The following is a 21,404-nucleotide window of genomic DNA, read 5'->3' as shown; positions in this document are numbered from 1 at the left end:
TTTAGATACATATTTACTTTTGGCAAGCCCACTGTGTGAAGGGCTAGTCTTCAGTCTGTTTTGAGTCTGCCACTTGCTAGTATTATTCAATTTCCCATACTTCTTATACTTGTCTTCCTCATATGACTCTCAATTTCCAGCTCTGTATTATATTCTACTCTCAAATTTCGCTCTCCTACCTCTAGAATAACTTATGGAATAAGTATCTTTGATAGCCTGGAGATGCGGTGCTGTAGGAAGTAGTTTGTAATTTCCTAGATGTAGAGCTAGATGGCCCATGAGTGCTGTCCCGCTGACCATGATTTCTTCAGGATGCTTCACAAATAGAGTATTAGATGTAGCTGACCTACTGAAGCTGAGAGAGGGCAGGCATAGAAAAATCTTTTGATACATATTTTTTGGTGCAGAGAGAGGCCATACCACAAGACTGACCATTAGAGTGTTTCAGTGGGGAAACATTCAAAATCCTTTCCCTATCTTGCCACCTCTTTTATTTTTCTGACCTCCCAGAAAAGGAAATTCTGGAACTTTGGGTAACGTAAAACCCAAACTCTTTCTCATTGACCTGAAAACCTTACTGTCACAGCCAATTGGCATGCAAGCTTTTTGATCTCAGCAGGTGAAGAAAGTTGAGACCACCTTGACATTTTATGGACCAGAGCATCTGTTCCCAAAATCCTGCTTGGGTGTTTTGGTGGGGGATTTTTTTGTTTCGTTTTTTTTTTTTTTTTTTTTTTTTTTTTTGTTTGTTTCTTTGGTTATGTTTGCATTACAATATTGTATTAAAAATAAGGGGGGGGGGGGGGGGGCGGGGGGCAGAAAAACAACCAAACCTGAAAAAACCATGTAGCTAGACATATACTTAAACTATTTTTTTCCAAGTTAAATGTTACAAAATGGCTATAACAGGAACTTTGTTGGATTTAAGCATTCTATTCATCAAGTAAGAGAATTCAGACTCCCAAATTGACTTTATATCTGTTTATGGAAAATATGTCTCTTTCCCTCTTCCTAAGACATAGGTGTTTTGATGGAGAGTTGGAATGGAGATGAAATTTGGATTTTAAGAGCTGGATTTTTAATCTGTTCTTATACATAACTCCATTTTACTCTTGAGTTCTGTGGTATAACATTACTTGCAAGACATTCAAATATAAATCCAGCCATTCATAAATTTGAGCTACAAGGTGACTGTTTTTAAAAAACTATCAAAACACAGACTTAAATGATACATGTAAGTGGACCTGCAGAAGAATGGCTGCAGAAGCATGGCTTTAGAATCTCTGAAGATCTGCACAATCCAGGCCTGGTATTAGAATAGGCCTGTAATCAGAATTGTACTGAAGTTGCTGTGCGGAAGTTAAGAAGAAGGTAGCCTTGAGCTATTCTCGAATCCTGAGACCAAGTAATTATGTTGTGCCAACAGGCCGTGGCTGTAACAAGATACAGCTGCTGGGAAAGCAGGTGCAGGACCAAGAAAGATAGGGACCCGTATGGGAAAATAGGGAGTAACAAACTACAAGGCTGAAGCACAGCAACTCAATTAGCTACATGGATAGAATGCTTATTTTAGTCATGATAATTAGGGGTGTGAAACCTCGCGCGTTTAGAGACTACTAACCAATTTTATTTCTGCTTTACAAATATGCATATGTATCGGTTCTATATAAGTAATGTTAGAAAATAATAAAGTTGAGCAAGATGCATAACTCATATTGAGCATCTTCTTGACTCCAGCAAACCCTTCTTCCAACATGGACCTACCCATCAGTTCTTCAAATGTGTCACTCAAATGCCCCAGACATTGGCTGACCATTTATTCTAAACAGCAGTAACACGTTAGTAATCAGAGTCTGCTTACCTGTTTTGGACCAGCATAACTATTTTGTTTCTCCACAGGGCCTTTTTTCAATGCTTTCTCCCTGGCATGGTCTGCCATCAGGATCTGGTGTAGGATTATTACATTGGCGAGTTCGAGTGCTTTCTCCATTGATGCAGGTAGACCAGGCACTCCAACAGCTCCAGCCTCCATCAGTGACAACTGGGATTAAGACACCATACTAGGATTAGTCCAGCATCTCTTTGTCTTCTGTGCAGTGACAGAAAGATTAATTAGAGCGTTTTACTTGGCACTTTTGAGGCTGGACAAGGTAGAACTCAGTTCTTACGTTCTCAGTTACAGTGACTGCAAATCTTTGCAGCCTCCAGTGTACAACCCATTGCACAGATTTGGCTTTTGAAAATGCCCTTGTCAGTGGCACTACTTCAGAGCCCAGAGGTTTCAGTGTATTTGTCACCCTAGGAAACTGACTGAATATCAAGTTCCAAGGCCCAGTTTGGGCACCTGTGCTTTAAAAACTTGGCCACAGAGGATAAATTTACTGCACATAAATTTTTTACATTGTCTGTTGCAGAACTGCATTCATCACCCTCTTCTCCTTTGTGGACCAACCTACTACTAAGCTAGCACAGTAATTATGAAATGAGATCATGTGTTAGCAAACACAGTGATTTTTAAGGAAACTGAAGACAAAGTAGCTCATGATGTGGTGAGATTGCTTTTGCCTGAGATCAGTTTACCATTACTGCACCAAGCTTTATTGCAGTAAAAAAAAAAAAAAAAAAAAAGCTCCTGTTTACCTGAATGACCCAGGGGTATAATTCCAAGACACAACAATATATGTGGGACAATAATGAACTCTAATTTAGAGTGCTCTCTTTATGGGAAGAACCCAGTAACTTACACTAACTTCCACACCATATACCTGTTGGAATTGACAGCACCAGGTATAAAGGAGTACTACGATATCTTTCTGCCTTGTTTTGTCAGGATATAGTTCAAAATAACAAATATGCTCATTTTAGTCTGTCTGGAGTATTTACTAACCTTTGACTAGTGTAGATTTGGGAATCTGGCAAGCAATTCCCTTAAAGTAGCTTGAGCACATGCATGTACAGGCTCCATCTACCAGCACAAGGGTGCCTCCATTTTTGCAGGGTTCACATTTGCACACACTGTATTCAGTAATGTAGTCTTCAATTGCTCTTTCCAAATTTTGTTTCTTTAAATATGCATTTCTCATCTTAACTGGAACAAGTGTATGTATTGGAGAAGGCTGTAGAAGAAAGAAGCCCATGCATAACAGACATCCAAAGTTCTGAATCCCTTTGATATACCCATCACTAGTGTAAGCATCTGAAGAAACTGCCAAGATGAAAAAAATACCTGAAAGTTCATGATAAACTTGGAGTCTCACCTCCATCCTAGGACAAGCTTTCAAACTGTAAGAACAGAAGCTTTGAAGAAGTTGTACTTACTCGTTGCTGTATCACTACTGGAGCATCAACCAAAGACTTAGCCCACTCTATGTAATCCTTTACATCAACCGTTTTGGATCCTCGCAGTAACATTTCTTTTATTTTAACTGAAAAGTCAATCTTCCCTCCATCAACTAAGGAAATCACATCATCAATGACAGCATCATCCTTAAATTCTGCTACAGAAAGAGGAAAGAATGGAGAAAGTTTAATGCCCATGCATCTTAAAGAACAGTTATCCTTTTAGTGCAACCAGTCCAACTCTATAAAATGACTGTAAAGAGAACCCTTCACTCACTAGTTGTGGTGAAATTCAATCTTTCTTTGCTCATACCTCTTATGTAGGAGGACATCTACTTTGCAATTGAATTAGAAACCCCTATATCCGAAAGGAAAAGAAGGGCAAAACGAGAGACATTATGGTGATCATAGCCATGTGATAACAAGCCAAAGATAATATGAGTAATTACTGTATCACCTGAGATGAACCAGAAAAGGGCAGGAATTAGAACAGCAGGGGCTTTTGTTTCAGAATTAAAACATAAGAACAAAGCAATGAAAATAATTGCCTTTTCTGTACTCAGTAGTAGATCTCCTTGCCTTCTGCAGCATTTGCATCATGTGATAGAAGATTCATCTCCAGACACACAAAGGGGCAGAAAGGGACAATGACAGGCAGGGGAATACAAGCAGCCTAATCAGGGGAAGGGAAAGCCTTGACTCCACCCAGCCCTGTCCCAGAAGAACCATTAGCAGGATGGGGCTGAGGATGAGTCAACAGGAAGATGCAAGAAGGGCATTTTGGGATTGTACAAATTTAAATACTTAGAATATATTTAGGGGACTGTCATTGAAGAGGTAAGGGAGGATCAGGGTGGCTTTGGGAAGAACAAGCATGGGAAAATAGAGGGATAAAGGCAAAAAAGGTGACTGATTTCATATAGACAGGTGGCTGATAAGTGAGCTTGTCTGTCGTGTACTGTCACAGATCTTTGCAGTCTGTCCTGGTTTACCATTAAATTCCACTTTGAACTGTTTTCCCAGGTGAGGAGACTCTAGTCTGCATGCATGCATGTATATGAAGATCTGTGTCAGCAACTAGAGTTGGACAATGGCTGATAGGACCTAGTGTTTGTGGTGCCAAGAACTGGAGGAAGTGAGGGTACCTATGTCAGTGTGTGATCACTAGCAAACACCATGCCAGACTAGCAGGTGAATAGGGTAAGTGGCTTTGGAGCCAAGTCTCAAAGTGGCTGTTAAACTGGCTTGGATATGTACATGTCTCCAGAGTGACACAGCTGGAGGAACTGGCTACTGGAGGGACATGGGGTTCTAAGCCAAATACTGGAGAGACCCCAAAGTTGTTGGGTTGACTGAAACCTGTTTGCAGGTGAGCGTGTCAGTGTAAGGCAGCTGGAGATAAGAGGATCCAAGGGCAGTTGCTGGGTAGACTGAGAACCTGAAGCCAGTTACTGAAGGCATCCGTTACGTGTGTTGGTGTGCACCATGTGGTCTATACCAGCAATAGGAGTGCAGCTGTAGGCCTTGGTGGGTTGTGCATCTGGGTGCCAGGAACAGGGGAGATGAAGGATCCAGTTGCCAGTTCAGCTGAATGTTTAAGGTCAGCTGCTAGAGGGTTCTGTATTTGCTATATATGTATCTTGAGAAGGGGCTGGAATACCTGTGTGTTGTGCTGCCTGGGGAGAACATTGCTCTAGATGACCCTGCTTGAGCAGCGCAGTTGGACAAGATGGCCTCCAGAGGACACTTCCAACCCCAAACATTCTGTGATTCTGTGATATTTCCCACTAACAGACTTTGACCCTGATCAGGTGGAGAGAAGAACAGGATGAAGCCATTGGTGCTGTCTGTGTTTGCCTGAGTGCCATGCTTTTGTCTGTATTGATTTGTGTGGCCATCTATGTATGTGTGTATGTATGTGTTATATAAATACATTTTTCTGAGTGCTTACTGGGAAAACATGCTCAGCCTGGCTTGACCTGGGAGCATGGAAGTATGGCAGCCTCATCTTTACTGATCTAATGGGTTTTTTCTGTCCCTAACAGCAATAACTATATTGATTATAAAAAGGGAAGCGATGGGTATCATCTTTCCTTAAGCAAAAGATATAATGTAAAATAAGGATATACTTACACTTGTCCTTTATATTAATCTTTTCACATTTATCACTATCAATAGTAAAATCTGCATGTAAATCTTTATATGTAATAGTGGCATCCAAGTGATAGCCAAGGCATCTTTTCACATCTTCTACAGTGACACCTGAAATTGGAAACAACCAGCTGATTAGAGGGAATTGAATGACCATTGATAATGTGATATTATTATTCTTGGAGAATTAATTTCAGGGCTATTGGAAATGTTTATGCTTTTCTTCTTCCTATTGATCCTCTGCTTTTTCCTCTTTTATGAAATGAATGTGAGGATGATTCTATTTGAAGTGCCTGTGCAGAGGCAGGTGAGACCTACAGTGATTAAGAAAATACCAAAACCCTCCAAAACCTCTTTTCTATTTCCCTTGACCTAGCTGAAAGCAGATTTTCTTCTAGGGACCACTTTTTGCTTATACTCTATTGAAATTTCTCAGCTGCTTATGATTTGCTCTTTTTATGTGCTGAGTTATTTGATCTTCCCAGTCTCTCCCAACCTCAAACTTATTTCTCCACTCCTTTCCCCCATAAAGTTAATTAAGGCCACTGATTTCTTACAAGTAATCTATTCCCATAAATTCTAATCCTCTTCCTCACTACGCCTTCAACACCTCCTTTCTATTTACTAAACTCAAACATATAATCTGGAACTTCACTTTTGTGTTCGGAAAGAAATTTGCTTAAGATTGGTGCTCAAGAAAAAATATAATCCAGCTTCACAATCTCCAGGTGAACAGAGTAATAGTGGGATACATAAGTGACAGAAATCTTTGCCCCATGTCTTTTTGCATAGTCTGAGTATCTTATCCTAATACTATTTTTAGTGCTGCATGCATCCCGTACTTATTTTCTGATCCCCAAAATCAGCATGAAAATTGCCTTTTCCAGCTTTATTCCAGAGTGATCACTTTAATCCATCACAAAACCACATATCTCTGAACTGCACATGAGGGAGGATTAAATTGCTGTTTTCCTGTCTTAACCAGGGCAAGGAGAATTCCAGTGTGAATGTTAAAGTCTGTAAAGACAGTTTCAACACCCACAAGTGCACCATGTGCTGTCTAGGAAGCTCTTCAATTTATTCCTTATTTTTTGCCACCATCATACTTTTCGAGTGGTTGTACCATAAGGAGGTACCAACTAGCAAAGTGGATTTAAGGTTTAGGCAGATTTTCTAGACACTGAGGATGACTTGTGAATCATGTCACACCAATTATATTGCTAATATTTTGAAGAGGTTTGTTTAAGATTTTTTTTTTCTTAGTTACAGACTTCAAATAATTCTGGAAGTTACAAAGACTGACTCTCATCTCTCGAACTCATGTAATTCTGTAATGTCACTGTGTGCCACACACTGAACTGTGCTGTTCTCAGTAGTGCTCCATATGCACAAATCTATCCTCATACATCTCTTTGCATGACTGGACTCTTGGTGATAATCTGCATACCATAACAAGGCCAAGAGAATGCATACCTATTCGAGACATAGCATAGTTATCCAGCACGTACACAAGTTCATATTTGCCTCCTACAGTTCCAGAGATCGCGTAGTGAGTTCCATAATCTTCTAGGAATTTGAAATACTCTCCCTTATCATATTCAGCAGGCAGATGTTTTAGATCGTCAAGGAAACTATCTGTGAGACGGACATCACGACTCCGCATTTGGAATCTTCCCAGTTGAATCTTTCCTTTTACATGCAGAAAGCTTTGGTTCTGAGTGCAGAGAGAATAAAGCAGATGAGAGTGCCATTCTGGTATGCAGCACAGCAGAAAAATCTGTTCTATTTTACTTACCAAGAAACGCCAGTGCTTTTAAACATGGCATTCAATCTAGTGTTTTGGAACAGGGACAAACTTATATAATCCAAATTAAAAGCTCTCCAATTTAAACTGAGGAGGCAGCAAGAGATGTGAATTATTTAGTTCTTTCAGTTTTGCAGAACTCTCCCCTTACCAATTTCAGCAAGCCCTTTGAGATCTATTTGACAACAAGGTCTTTAAGTACAGTATCTACTGAACATGCTTTTCTGACTTTCATAACATTGAAAAGTAATTCCATACGGCTCACTTAACAAAAAAGCTGCCCACTGAGGACAGCTGGAGTTTTGTGTTTGTTACAGTCAGAGCAGAACTAAGTTCTGTTTTTGGATCACTTTGTTATTCTCAGACTGTCAAAGGAAGAGCACGGTTCCAATCAAAAACAAACAAAAAAAAACCAACCCCAAATAACATCATAAAATTAAAATTAATCAGGAAAAAATCCCTTTGAGGCACTTGACCTATACATACATTCTAAATCTAGGTTTAGTGACTGACATTTTCATAAATTACACTGCAGATGGTTTTATATCACAGTCTAAACTAGGACCTAGCTGCTGCCCATAACACATGACATCTTGTGAAATAGTTGCACTTCAGACTCTAAGCAAACACATGCCTTCCAAACCCCATTATTACTTGCAATACTTATGTGAATCCCTGAACAGTAGCGCCTAATAGGGGGTACTTAAAAGGGATTTAGCAATTGACCACGACATTTGCTGGCACCATTCAAAGGATCTTAAACTGCTGACTCAGAGGCTGCTTAGGACTGGCAGAGATCTTCAGGCATCTAAATCTCTGTGAGGAAATTTTTGTGGTGCAAGCATTCCTGTCATCCAGCATGTACACAATCCCTTACCCTCCTGGTGTCCCTGGGCTAATCCTGGCTTCAATGTGCGGGTGGGCCCTGGAGGGGACCCACCAGGGACTGTCGCTCCACTAACCTGCAGTAGTGTGACTTTACAGCGATAGACTCGGCCAGTGACAAACCACAACTCATTTTCTGAACTGATCTCTGAGCAAGAATTTGAGGCCCGAACTCCTGTCACAAGCCACTAGATTAAAAGCAGTCTGTAATACACCCTGAGCTACAGATGCATTGCATCCACGGAGAGGAATGCTTTGAGATTCGAACCGTCCATTTCCTTCCCAAGAAAACTTATACCGATACAAAGCCAGTGTTATATGCCAGCTTCTCCTTATAGCAAATACCTTTCTTTTCAGCATTATTTTAATTAGTCACTTATAAAAGTTATCTTAGTTTCCCTTTTATCCATTTGGTCTCCAGAGCTCTGAATGGGCCCTAGACAAGGCTGACAAGAAACTTGAAAGATGGAATTAGTTGAAGCAAATCTATTCTTCCTTGCCTGTGCTGCATTTCAGCACTGTGAAGTTGATTTACCTTGTGCACGATGGCATGTTGTGATCACAGCCTCTGGCATATATGGTGGGAAAAGGCGTATGACCCAGTCAGTTAATTCCCTTAGCACCCAGCCGCTGGATTAGGCCATAGTGTCTAGCATCACTTTTTGTACTTTCTCTCTCTTTGACATCACTATGTGCTAAGGCTACTTCTTTACTAGTAAATTAAATGGGATAGTGCCTTTCCTCTGACTCGAAGGGCAAGTAGAGTGGTATGGCTTATGTGCAACCCCAAGACAGGCTTGCTTTCTCCATGCTGCCTAATAAGAACATTCCCTTTGAACATGCTGCAGGGGACCACAGGACGGGCATTGCTGGTGAGAGCATCAGAGCTGGCACAGACCAAAATCATGGCAGTGTGCTAGTGAAGCTGTGGATTACCTGTGCCAGTGCTAATGCCCACGCCTCTCAGCACAGGCTTGTTTATTAGTGCAGACGTACCCAAATGGCTGAGACCTGACCTTTCAGCTATTATTCTGCATTCCTATTTTGTGCTTGCCTTGTGTAGGCCTACTCAGTGGCATTTTTTTGCCCTAAGACTTAACCTAATTTACTCAGATTACACTGGAGTGGAGCTGCCCTCTAACCAAGATGAGAGCAGAGATCTTTGGCCCTTTTTAACATCAGGCCCCTGTTGAAGATGAGGGTGGTTGCTAGTCAAGGGTGAACAGTGGTAAGTGGAAGCTACATTTGGTTACCCTTGGGCCATGCCTGAAATTTTAACCCCACTATTGCTAATATATATATATTTTTTTAATAAATGACAAAAAAGTAGCAGGCAGCTACAATACTTAGAAAGATTAATACTGTGTTATTCTAACATTCTGTAAAATTTACTGTTTGTAAAATAGTTACATTAAAATATTTAGCTTGATTAAACTTACCCTTTCTGTGGAACTTTCCAGGATAGAACTTAAACTTGAATTCTTGCTGTAGTAATACTTGAAATTCCCTTCTGAACTATTTTTTTTACTTCCTTCAGTAGGTGTGTATTTCAGAGACAGGTCAGCATTAAACTGTTTTCGTTTTTCTATGTAAACCTCTCTTAACATTTTTACCCGATCATGGTAGAATACAGATGTGAAGGTTTTGTCTGCTTTTGTCTTAGAAATAATAACAAAAAGATTTAATGAGAAAACAAAACTGTCAGTAACAGAAAAAAATACATAGCACTTTTACATAGCACTTTAAAGTTGCATGTTTAACATAGCTTAGCAATACATTTTCTCACTGATCTTTTTTCTTTCAAATGGAAATACCACTCCGTACCCAAACCACCTCATCTGGACCAGCTTAGTGGTTCAAAAGTGAACAGAAAACTGCAGTGAGGATTATTCAGTGAGTGTTAAATCTCAGCATGTAACAATGTCAAAGTAATTTATGTGTGTCAACAGTTCCTTTACGTGTAAGGAGTAGTGGTCTCCAGCTCCTTCCTGGAATGCAGACAAGAGTTGCTAATAGGTCCCAACATCTGAAATGAATCAGAACTATGATTTTGCTTTCTTTTCTCATAGCAGACAATAGCTACTTCAGAATACCTGTTTCAGTGTTGTTTATTTTTTTATACTTCAACAGAACATACAGTTTTAGAATGGAAAATAGCTATGCATCAAAATCAAATACGAGCAATGACCTCCGGGTCAGATTTATTCATTTTGTGCAGGATCTGGTTTAAATTGTAATTGTTCTATGGAGTTCCTACTTACAGTAATAAGTAAAGCACTTGGTAAGCAAAATACTGTTTTGATTTCTGAAATGCATCTGACATTGGTATTTCTAAGTTCATTAATATTTTTGGTGTTCAAACCTCACTGGAAGTCATAATCTGAATCTCAAAAGCCTATTAATTTTTTTTTCCAGTGGAACAGAGAAAGTCATCATTCATCATTGATTAGAAAATGGAAGCAGGACCAGAGTATTATATTATTCCTGCCTTTTTATCAGTGTCTTTTGTGTGTCCTTGAAAAGCAGATTGCTACTTGACCCAGTATAAGTTAGGTATCATATGCTTTTTGTGCATATCCTGTTTATCTGATCGGCTCTTACTGTAAACATTACAAAAAGATAGTTTCATTTACTAGGCACAAGTGCTGCAATTAACATGTGGGACTTTATCTGGGGCATCTGAGCTTAACTGGTAAAGCAAATGATATCACCTGTTTCCCTCTGGACTTTGTCAAAAGCTTGATGCTACAAAGCTGCAGCTGCCTGACTCAAGAGATAGACAAAGTCTTCCAAGAGGATGTCAGGATTCAGCATTCACTTAAACACATCCTAGTTTGCACAGAAGGACTTAGACTTACATCATAAGTAAGAACACCCACGTTCCACGGTTTGCGGTAATATGTCCGTGTGTTTCCATCACGCACCCTTTCACAAAGGCCGTTGAAAAAGTCATTGTCAAATGGGCTGGCCATTGGCTGCATCCCTAAGACATTGATTCTACAAGAGAAATAAAGAAGGGGTTACACTTTGAAAAAGGAGGTGTCAGCACCCATAGCCTGTAGACAATGGTATTGTGACTGGAAAATGCAGATTCTGTAAGAGATGGAGAAAGACTATAGCTGTGGAACTGAATTTCGCTTCATCCACACCAGCCTGCCTCATGTCTTCTGGACCTCTCATCTGTGTAATGGAGATAATGATAAATATTTTGTAAAGAACTTTAAGGGCTATGTATGAGAAATAAAGAAATAAAAAATAGATATTCAACATCAAACACTGGGGGAACCTTAGGAATAAAGGGAGAAAAAACATGCATTGGCCATTGACCAATGTATTCATGAGGAAGCATTCCTTATAGGTTTAAAAGGAACATCTCTACAGCTATTTCAACCTGTTGTTTTAATCACTTATATTAGTTTGTTTCCTAGTAGGAACTGTGGTATCAAGTGTGTACAAGATCCATCAAATCGGTAGAAGGAATATACAGCAACTCCTAGCCTGTCTTTTCTCACAGGGTGGGACTTTGTAGAGTCATGGTGTTCTCTGGAGCAGAGGAGAAGAAATCTAAACCACTACAAAACCAGAGAAATGGGCATACTGGCTTCATAGCTCTATGCATCTACATACCGATGTACAGGAGATACTTCCAAAAATAACTGCTCTTTGGAGGATTCTGTATGATTGTTTTGCCATTCTATGTCTGTTTCATAGATTTGAATCTTTTCAGTATTTCAGTGGTTATCAATTCATCGAAGTCTCCAGTGTCACTACTGCACAGGTATATAACATTTCTTGTGGAAAATTTTAGTAACAGATTGTAATAGAAATAATAAAGAAGCTACTTCTAAAAATGCCGAAGTACCTGGCTTACTTCCCTGTGCTACAAGGGCAGCATTTTCGCTCTTGTGCAATAATACTATTATCAAAATTAAATTAAAAGGTTGTATCCTTTTCATTTAAACACAAGGTGGTGCTGTAGTATATTTTTATTTTCATCTGTTCCAATTTGGATAGCTGCCTTTTAACTCTATTTGTAGATAAACAGTTTGTCACGCTTTTTCTTGTTTGAAACAAAAGTTCAGCAGGGCCTGAAAATAGAAAGATTAACTTTTGACTTAGATTAATGATGAAAACTCCTGTAAATAATGAAGATTTGGGAAATGCAGAGCGCAATACTGGAAAAAAGCTGCAGGCAGAGTGTTGTTGCAGTAAGGCATCCCATTGTATAAACAATCAAGAAACATTTTCTCTCTTTTAGACTTACTTGCATGTTAGTAAAGTAATTGGGAATGATTCATTATGAAATATCTCTTGAAACACATCTCTTTCTATAAAATTTAGATTTAAATAGTAAGTTTTATATTCATGTAACATCTGTATATGTTTCTGGGTATCAGTGTAATGATTGATTTACACTGTCTGTATAAATATTTTATGCTCCATAAGTACAAAAAAAAACCCCAGTAGTTAGGTGTTCTTCCAAAAGCTACATAACATTTCTGAATACAAATGTGAACATGATTCAGATTCCATTTGTGGGAATATCAGCGTGCCCCGTGTTTTCAGCTGGCGTTGAAGACTAAGAAGTCCAAATACTACTTTTTCCTTCATTACATACCCTTGCCCTGCGGTCCTACCAACTTCAGACACATCAATATCATGGTTACGGCATGGTGATCGTGGGTCAGATTCGCAGTTATCTTCATCGGAAAAGTCTCCACAGTCATTATCTACATTACACACAAGTCGTTGCTTTATACATCGACCTAATAAAAGAATAGAACATTGAATTAATGGATTTTTTTTCCAAGATGGACTGTGAATGATACCACTACTTTTTACTGAGATCTTCCTTGTCATATATACCTATTATTGTCACAAGGAATTAAAGTCCTACACCCTGCCTCCTTCAAATGAAAAAAACTCCACCCTTATTACTGTATTTACTTATGAGTTTACTAGGATTGCTAAGAAAACTAAGTGGTGGGAACTACTGTCATTTGCATAAAGTTGTTACTTTCTGTAATTGTTTCTATATTAATTTTTATTATTAGTGATATTTTCAATTTATATTAAAAGAATACAGGAAAATATTAATATCAACAAAGGATTATTTCTGAGTTGTTTAAATTGTTGCTATTTGGAATATATTATTTGAATAATATGGACACCATGGTGTCCAAAACTATAGTTATTTTTGTTCTAAAGCAACAGTGAAGAAACAAATCTCCTGAGGTTGCACATCACAGGTTTTACAAAGACTGACTTTTTTCCTACTGGATTTAGATTTGGGGCAAATTTAGCCCTAGCATAATAAAACGTTTGTTGATATCAGCTGCCTGTCCTGTAAGTGCCACACAATGGCTGTGGACTAGTAGTTAAATACATACTTTCTAATGTTTCTTTCTCTACTTGCACTTCACAGTATTTGAGATGAAGACAATACTGACAATGGAATGGCTTGGGACTCAAAATTCACTTACCATCTTTCCTTTTCTGTTTTTTACTAGTTTTATTACTATTAACTTTTCCTATTATTTTGTTTATGATGAATATTGAACATTACATTCATTCATATGCCGTGCATATATCACTACAAAGTTACATCTTACTTTGGATCTAGAGGCATTCTGGTCTCCAGCTAGCATCTATCATACCACTTCGGTTATCCCTACCCATTTTGTTAAGATTCCTTAAGTCCAGGTTTTTGCTAGTGATTTTTCATAAAAAGGTGTTTCTGAAGCAGGTGGAGAAGCTGTGCTACAACAAAGGACATACAGTATGGTCAGCTTTTAACCATGGAGTAGAAATTACAGGAGAAGAATTTAAACTTGATGAAATGCAATGTACCCCTTCTCAAGCATTCTTCATGCTGTGGTTTTGGCATTGTGGTTTTGCAACCCACCTGTCTACACACCAGGGATTGTCATTAAACCCTAGCAATCCGGCACCGCTTCAGGAAATCTTCCACAACTAGAAAAGCACTGAAGCATGTATCACTTCTGGTGATGTATTCTGTCTTCAATGGAAACTGATTTCACAGAACTAAGTAAAACATAGTTTCCTGAGTTACTTCATAACTTGCTATGGCATGAAAGCAAAACCTACCAGAACTGCATTGAAAGTCAGTACCACAGTTTAGTTCTGGTTCTTCAGGACAGACTTTGCTCGTCTTACAGCTTTGGGTATCTCCTAAGGTCTCCAGGCATGGTGTTCCACCAAACTGTCCAAATCTTTCAATATTTCTAGACCGAAACTTGAAAGATAAATAACACTATTAACATTGATTAAAGAGAAACGAGAACTACCAGAACTGAAGGATTTCCAGCTGAACTTAAACTTTTCAAAATGAAGCATCTTTAGTGAAATTTTTGTTTGAAAATCCATAGGCACAGCTTATGGTGTAAAAAAAGGTGTAAAGGAACATTGAATTAATGTCTTAAAGGAACATTGAATTAATGTCTTAGCAGGTATGTACAGATGCTTATTTTTCACTATTTAATTTATTTCACTATTTTCATTACTTTCAATGCAGGGAGGAAATGCATCATATATATTTTGTATGCTTTCAATCTTTAATTTTTTTAAAGTTTCATAAAAACTTCCCTAAATAAAATAAAAATCTGCTTTTGACAAAATCTACTTTTTATTTTAAAAAGGAAGATATATTGAAAAGTAATGTTCTTAACAGAAACATCCACATGGCCTAAATAGATAATTACTATCACCAATACATTTTAAATGAGAATGCTTGACCAGTTTTGTAAATCTGTAAAAAGTCATCTTTTACTCTTAATGCTTCAGAACAGAAATGATCATAGGTTTCATCAAATCATGAACATACAATATAAGAGTTGCAATGTGCTATTTTCCTATAACCAAAAGGCAGACAGATACTGTCCCTTTGGTTGTGGCTTTGGAACAAAGACTTCCGACTACAGCTTACCCTTTGATAAGTGCATGGGTCACAGGGCCCCCAAGTGCTCCAGCTGCTAAGCTTGCAGTCTATCGGAGATGGAGCATTCAGTTCTCTTGTTCCCCTGTGGAAAGCTTTTTCTGAAGAGCTGTCAAACAAAACATTCCAGTACAGTTCTGGGCAGTACACTGAAGAACTCACATGTGAGTTTGTATTTAAACCATAGACCAATATTTTGGAAGCATCTTCAAACTATTCTCTGCTTCATTTTCATAGCAGTGCTCAATACTCAGATGTATAAACAGCTGCCTATTATTAAATTCTTTGGTGGTTTAAAATTTCATTAAACAAGCTTTGAAGACTTAATAAGCCAGCTCTTTTTCCCTTTTTCAGAACTCATGTACTCATGCTCTTCTTGTGGGTCATGTTGTTAAAGAGAATCAAACAATAATACACAGGGAACATCTGCAGTTCCCCTGTTCAGACAGTGGTCGTGCTCCCTGTACTTAAAGCTGAAGACAAAGGCACAGCAGCGCATCTGAAATAGACATAGCACTTCCAACACATGTCATTGTGAGTTTTAGCTATTAACTTTAATGGGGTTGCCCTTAAACCTAGATAAAAGTTTAAACACTTTCCTGAATTAAAAAAAAAGGCTCATAAATAAATAAATAAACAGGACAACTTATATAGTTGGAGAGGCTAGACAAGTGTTCAGCTATCTAAAGTATTCTTCAGCTTGCCAAGTTGAATACTTCGCCAATTACGCCTGTATTTTCAAGAGTGACTCTTCATTTTGGCGCCCAGTTTTAAATACCATGAAACTCCTGGTGTTCAGTTAGTGAAAGGCTATCACTTTATAGAAATTGCATTTTTTTTTCAAAGAAACCACAGTTAGACATTAGAAACTGGTGCACTGTAGGATGACTTGTTAATTTTAAAAACCAAGGCCAATTGTTTACTGGTGACCTCATCTTTACAGGTAACAATGCTGGAGGGCAGAGGAATGGAAGAGCATTGAAGTCTGACCTACCTAGTTTACTGTCTGTAATTTATTCCAGTTTGGCCTCACATGCTGAATATTCACCCACTGTGAAACAACTCTCTCTCTGCATCTCTCAAGGTTAATGCTATTGCCTCTGCCCTACAATGGGACCCTCTTTGCTGAGCCCATCCAGCTGGCACATCTGCAGCTCTTGAAATGTGATGTATGCGCTTTCGATGCAGGCAAGGCCTTGTCCTCCACTCTTTGACTCCCTTCCCTCATACAAGTACATCGGGACTCCAAACAAATATAACCTGATTCCATAAGATTGAGCAATCTGCAGTTTGGACAAGGAAGGGACACCACTTGGTTCAGCTTTTTGGTGCCATTTATTGTATGTTCAGGTTACATACATAGTGTTATTGAGACACTAAATTGACCTATGTCTCTTTCCAGATATTGAATTTTAAACAGTTCAGGGATCACAGGGTTGTTATGCAACCTTTTATACTCTCAGCTGACTCTGACTGGCTCTGATGCTTCAGACTTTCTGCTGTGACACACACGTGCTGTAAACATGCACCACAGCTGCTGCTGGTAGTATTTGTATCACACACTCCCACTGCCTTGCCTGCTGCTCCTAAATAATTCCTTTCATAAAGTTTCCTGGCCTCAAGCTAAGGACTGCAGTAAACAGGTTCTTGGCTGAGGATGTTGCTTTCAACAGGTGGGATTTTGACAAAAAGGAAATAGCAAAAAGCAAAAATATGCCCAATATCTGTGGGCAGCAGAAATGAGATGAAGACTTAAGAGTCTCTCCACACAAGAGGGACCTCCCAGACTCTTAGTTGGTAGGGAAATGTGAAGCTGTGCTGTGTGCCTGGCACCAGGAATTGGGGTACCTGAGAGAGGATGCTGATCCAGCCTTGTGAAAAGTCTGTTTTACACAGCATTCCCTTTCACTAATTCTCTGGTGGACTCTGAGAACCTAAATCAGTAACCCACTGGTTGGCAGCTGAAAGCACTGGGAACTTGGAGATGGCATTGAATACCTGTCCTGTTCTTAGACTTCTCCCTGACATCCTTTAATGATCACTATCAGGAACAGGGTAATGGGTTGGCTGTCTCTTTTTCTCTGACCCAGAAAGACAGTGATTACATTCATCATGGTACTTTTAATCTGAGCCTTTTCTTCTACTTGCATATGCACGCTTAGGGGCCAGCTTGCTTTCTTCGGTGCTATTCAAGTTTACAGCAAAACAGTCTGCAAGGTGTGTATTTTAAATATTGACTAAGCATGCATGCTTACACACATCAGAAGAATATTTCAGCTTGGGAACTGGTACAGATTTTTGCAGTTATAGTTCCACCTGAGCTGTGCTGCAGCCACACTTACCCCATGTTATATTAAGGCTTATAATTAAAAAATAAGAAAGAATAAGAAAGAAGTATAGCAGGGGTCCTCAAACGACAGCCCACGGTCCGGATACGGCCCCCCAGGGTCCTCAATCCGGCCCCTGGTATTTACAGATCCCCCCCCCCCGCCGGGGGTTGGGGGGGGAACCAAGCAGCCGCAGATGGCTGCCTGCCACTGCATCTGTGCGCCGGCCCCTGTTTAAAAAGTTTGAGGACCCCTGAAGTATAGAGTATCTCTTTGAAACTTCTACAGAAAAGGCTAAATCCTAGAAGGTGGTTGTATGGAAGATGGAGGCACCATGTAGAAGTTGCTTCAGGAGAAAAGCCATCTGAATGTAGAAAACTAACACCTTTACTGTGAGAACAATTAAACATCAGAAGAGGTTGCCCTGGGACATGGTAGAATGTCCCCCACTAGAAATATTCAAGACTTTGACAGGACCCCTGGATAATCTAACCTAAGGCTCCACTTTGAACAGAACATTGTACAAGTTCTCCAGAGGTCCCTTCCAATCTAGACTTTCCAATGTATTCTACAGTTCTTTGGAATTCTGGGAAGTTGTAATGTATTTGAAGTTTGATGTAGCCCTCCAGGCTCTTTCCTTTGCCTGTAATTAGCTCATCTTACAAAACCTTCAGCAACACTACAATTTACTGTAACTTCATAAGCAGGCAATGCTTTGAAAAGTTGCCGTACAGTATTCTGTTAAATATTTTTCCACCACTCAGCATGACAGTAACATCAATGGAGGGGAGAAATGAAAATCTACTGGTCCGGTAAATGTATGAGATTCAACTTGTTCCTTCCTGTATCTGCAAAGATGGCTGCATATATGACCTTTCTATCTCCTTACTGATGTAGGACTGTAAACCTCTGAGTAACAACATCTATCCTGGCATCTTGGGTTGAAGACTACTGACACGTTGTCCTTAAAGACAGTAGCAGTGGGGAACCCTTAGACACTAGACATACTGAGGCACCTAATAGGATTTCTAAAGGCAGATGGATATCTTATTCATAGCAATAATTAGGTATTTAGGTACTTTAGATGTTTACATTGAAATAGGTTTCTGAACTTTTAAATTATTACCTTAAAAATGCAGCCAAAATCCCTTGCAGCAGTAAGAATGAACCGTGAAGAGCAGTGTCTAGGTGGAGCGTCTAAAGCAGTGATCAGACTCAAGCTAGCACAGATCCTAAGGTTCCTGTTAAGTCATTATTTTGAGTCTAAAATAAAAATCCCAGGCAGGAAAGGCTGAGTTGAACTTTTCAAAGCAAATGGTAGTCTTGCCACCACCTGTCGGCAAACCAGAGCTGATGGTAGTCTTTGAGCTGACTTTCAGGAGGCACAGGTTTTCACATAATCCCAATGGAGCAACATCTGCAAGAATATTCATTGTCTGTGCACATCACCCTGGGCTCCCTCCAGGTTAGTGTACAAGGTTTACATGATTTGCTGCAGATCCAGCTTTAGGGTTTTGGATTAGAGAAGAAAAAAAAAAAATCAGAAAAAGTTCATTGCAAATGAGTCTCATGAACTCTGAAACACCAACAATGCATCCACTGTCCAGACTGATCTGGAAATTGAAAGGGAGGCATATGGAAAGAGTGTTTTATTCAACATCATTGTGTAGAAAAAACAAAGATAGATGGGAAATTGGCAGGCTTGTCACCTCCACATTAAACCTGGGCAGACACAGTTACTAAAAAAACATGCTGAAACAGGAGATACTAAATCACACAATTTAAGTAGGAGAGAAGGTAAAAGCAGTTCAGCTACTGAAGAATGTCACTGAAGGTGGCAGTTGGGAGTAAGAACTTTAGAGACAAGTGTGGAAATCAAGATATCTTCTCAGCTATCCATTATTGGGGAGGTTTGAGGGACAGAAGAATGCTCTTTGGAAAGGAAAAGCCATTTCATGATCAGTACAGAAAATTGCTCGCACTTTGACCCGGATTGCGCAATATACTCTGTACACCCTCAGGCCATACAGCTTTGATAGTTTGCTGTTGATCCATTCTTCAAAATACAGAGCTGTTCAGTTCATCAGTTACAAAACTGATGTCTCAAGAAAAAGCCTTGGTTTGACAATTAGCACTGACCAAGACAAAAGGCATGGCGTTCTTGAATTTGGAGACATGATAGCAACACATGGGGGCATAATTTTGCCACCTTTAGTTGCTAGCACCATCAGGAAGCTGCATAATCTTTGGCATGATACGAAGTCAAGCTGCTGGCCTGGCCCATGTTGCCTGCTATGGACTTTCTGTAATAATCATATCTGGCTTGACTGTTTTCTACGGAATATATCAAAACTGTGCTTTAATTGGAGCTGAATGCCAAAATAATAATAACCGTCAAAACCTAAGGAGAGAGGGAAGCAGCAATCCTTCTAGTTTCGAAGACAGCTCTATTCCTGGTAGTGTAGCTCTTCAGTTGTTTTCACACGATACTTTTGTAGGGATGATGTCTTTAGTTCTCCTCCTAGTGACACTTACAGTGAAAAAACAAAGGCTATTTCCAGACAATTAGAAATAGGCAGTCTCGGAGACTTTGAATAGGAATAGAAGTATTGTGAGAAGAAAACAGTGTCTGGAGCTACACCTCCCTGCAAAAACATGGCTTTAACTGCTATCAGTCACCTTTATTGTACCACATACACCCAAAACAAATGAATAAAAGATCCATATTTGACTCCTTGTAGTTTCTTTACTCCTTTACTAGCAAGAAGTCGTTTCCTGTTTCATTGGATATCTGAGTGAGCTACCATTAGAAGTACCTGCACTGGAGGTTTACGCTCTGTGTTGGAGAAACAAAACAGTATAGACATCTGCAGAAGACCACGGACACTTACCTTCTGCCTTCCCCCAAAAGTGAGGCAGCCACCTCTAAACTGCATAGTATGGATATAAGCTGCAAGGTAACACGCATGCTTCTCATTTTGTAGCTCGTAGCTCAATAGACAAGAATTGCCATGACTGAATTTGTCATTTCTTTATTTGATCATTCTGTTACTTATTACCAAGAGAACAAACAAAAAGCAGTGCTTACTGAAGAATGCCAGTTAATGGCCAAAACTGCCTTACAGTAAGTGCTCTAAAGTCCACTTTTCAGAAAATTCCACTTTTTCTTGTGTGGAGACTGAGACATAGTGTAAAGTAGCTTCAAGATTAAAACCAAGCTATTTTTGTTTACTAATACCTTTTAAATAGGGGAAAGATTTTATTTAATTAGAGAACAATTAACTGCCTTGTAAAAAGCTGTCATAGAATCATAGAATCATTTAGGTTGGAAAGACCTCTGAGATCATCAAGTCCAACTGTTAACCCAGCACTGCCAAGTCCACCACTAAACCATGTCCCTGTGCACTGCATCTATGCATTTTTTTAAACAGGGATGGGGATTTCACGGCCTCCCTGGGCAGCCTGTTCCAGTGCTTGACAAGCCCTTCAGTGAAGAAATTTTTCTTTATACCCAATCTAACTCCATCCTGTGCAACTTGATGCTGTTCCTCTTGTTCTGTCACCAGTTACCTGGGAGAAGAGACGGACCCCCCCACCTACACCCTCCTGTCAGGCAGCTGCAGGGAGCCACAAGGTGCCCCCGAGCCTCCTCCTCTCCAGGCTGACCCCCCCAGTTCCCCCAGCCGCTCCCCACCAGCCTTGTGCCCCAGCCCCGGCACCAGCCCCCTGCCCGTCTCTGGACACGCTGCAGCCCCTCTGCGTCCCCCTGGCAGTGAGGGGCCCAACCTGAACACAGGAGTCGAGGGGCGGCCTCGCCAGTGCCCAGTGCAGGGGGACAGCACTGCCCTGGCCCTGCTGGCCACGCTGTTCCCGGCACCAGCCAGGGTGCTGCTGGCCTCCTTGGCCACCTGGGCACACACAGCTGGCTCATCTTCAGCTGGGT

The 21,404-nt window shown here is 39.9% G+C and overlaps 1 protein-coding gene across 2 annotated transcripts; it reads right to left on the bottom strand.

Moving 5' to 3' along the window:
* Window positions 1–1,861: 1,861 nt before the first annotated feature.
* Window positions 1,862–20,482, bottom strand: C9 (complement C9). Of its 2 annotated transcripts, XM_013302237.3 has the most exons (11): window positions 20,353–20,482; window positions 15,126–15,243; window positions 14,288–14,435; window positions 12,798–12,945; window positions 11,038–11,176; window positions 9,619–9,837; window positions 6,964–7,204; window positions 5,473–5,601; window positions 3,319–3,497; window positions 2,888–3,116; window positions 1,862–2,041 (listed from the first exon to the last, which is right to left on the bottom strand). In XM_013302237.3, the coding sequence occupies exons 1-11, from the start codon at window positions 20,436–20,438 to the stop codon at window positions 1,881–1,883; spliced, it is 1,797 nt and encodes a 598-aa protein (XP_013157691.1). In that variant the 5' UTR covers window positions 20,439–20,482; the 3' UTR covers window positions 1,862–1,880. The 2 variants fall into 2 exon arrangements, with proteins under 2 accessions (XP_013157691.1, XP_055647369.1); XM_055791394.1 differs by lacking the exon at window positions 15,126–15,243.
* Between the last annotated feature and the right edge of the window lie 922 nt (window positions 20,483–21,404).

This window comes from Falco peregrinus, chromosome Z (genome assembly GCF_023634155.1).
Source record: "Falco peregrinus isolate bFalPer1 chromosome Z, bFalPer1.pri, whole genome shotgun sequence".
Classification (NCBI taxonomy): domain Eukaryota; kingdom Metazoa; phylum Chordata; class Aves; order Falconiformes; family Falconidae; genus Falco; species Falco peregrinus.
This window is presented reverse-complemented; position numbering and strand designations above follow the sequence as displayed.

Coding starts and splice junctions, on each gene's coding strand:
- C9 (XM_013302237.3), bottom strand. CDS start 20,438: ATGAGAAGCATGCGTGTTACCTTGCAGCTTATATCCATACTATGCAGT. Junction 7,205..9,618: donor TGGAAAGTTCCACAGAAAGG/GTAAGTTTAATC, acceptor CTCTGCACTCAG/AACCAAAGCTTTCTGCATGT. Junction 5,602..6,963: donor CTATGCTATGTCTCGAATAG/GTATGCATTCTC, acceptor TTCCAATTTCAG/GTGTCACTGTAGAAGATGTG.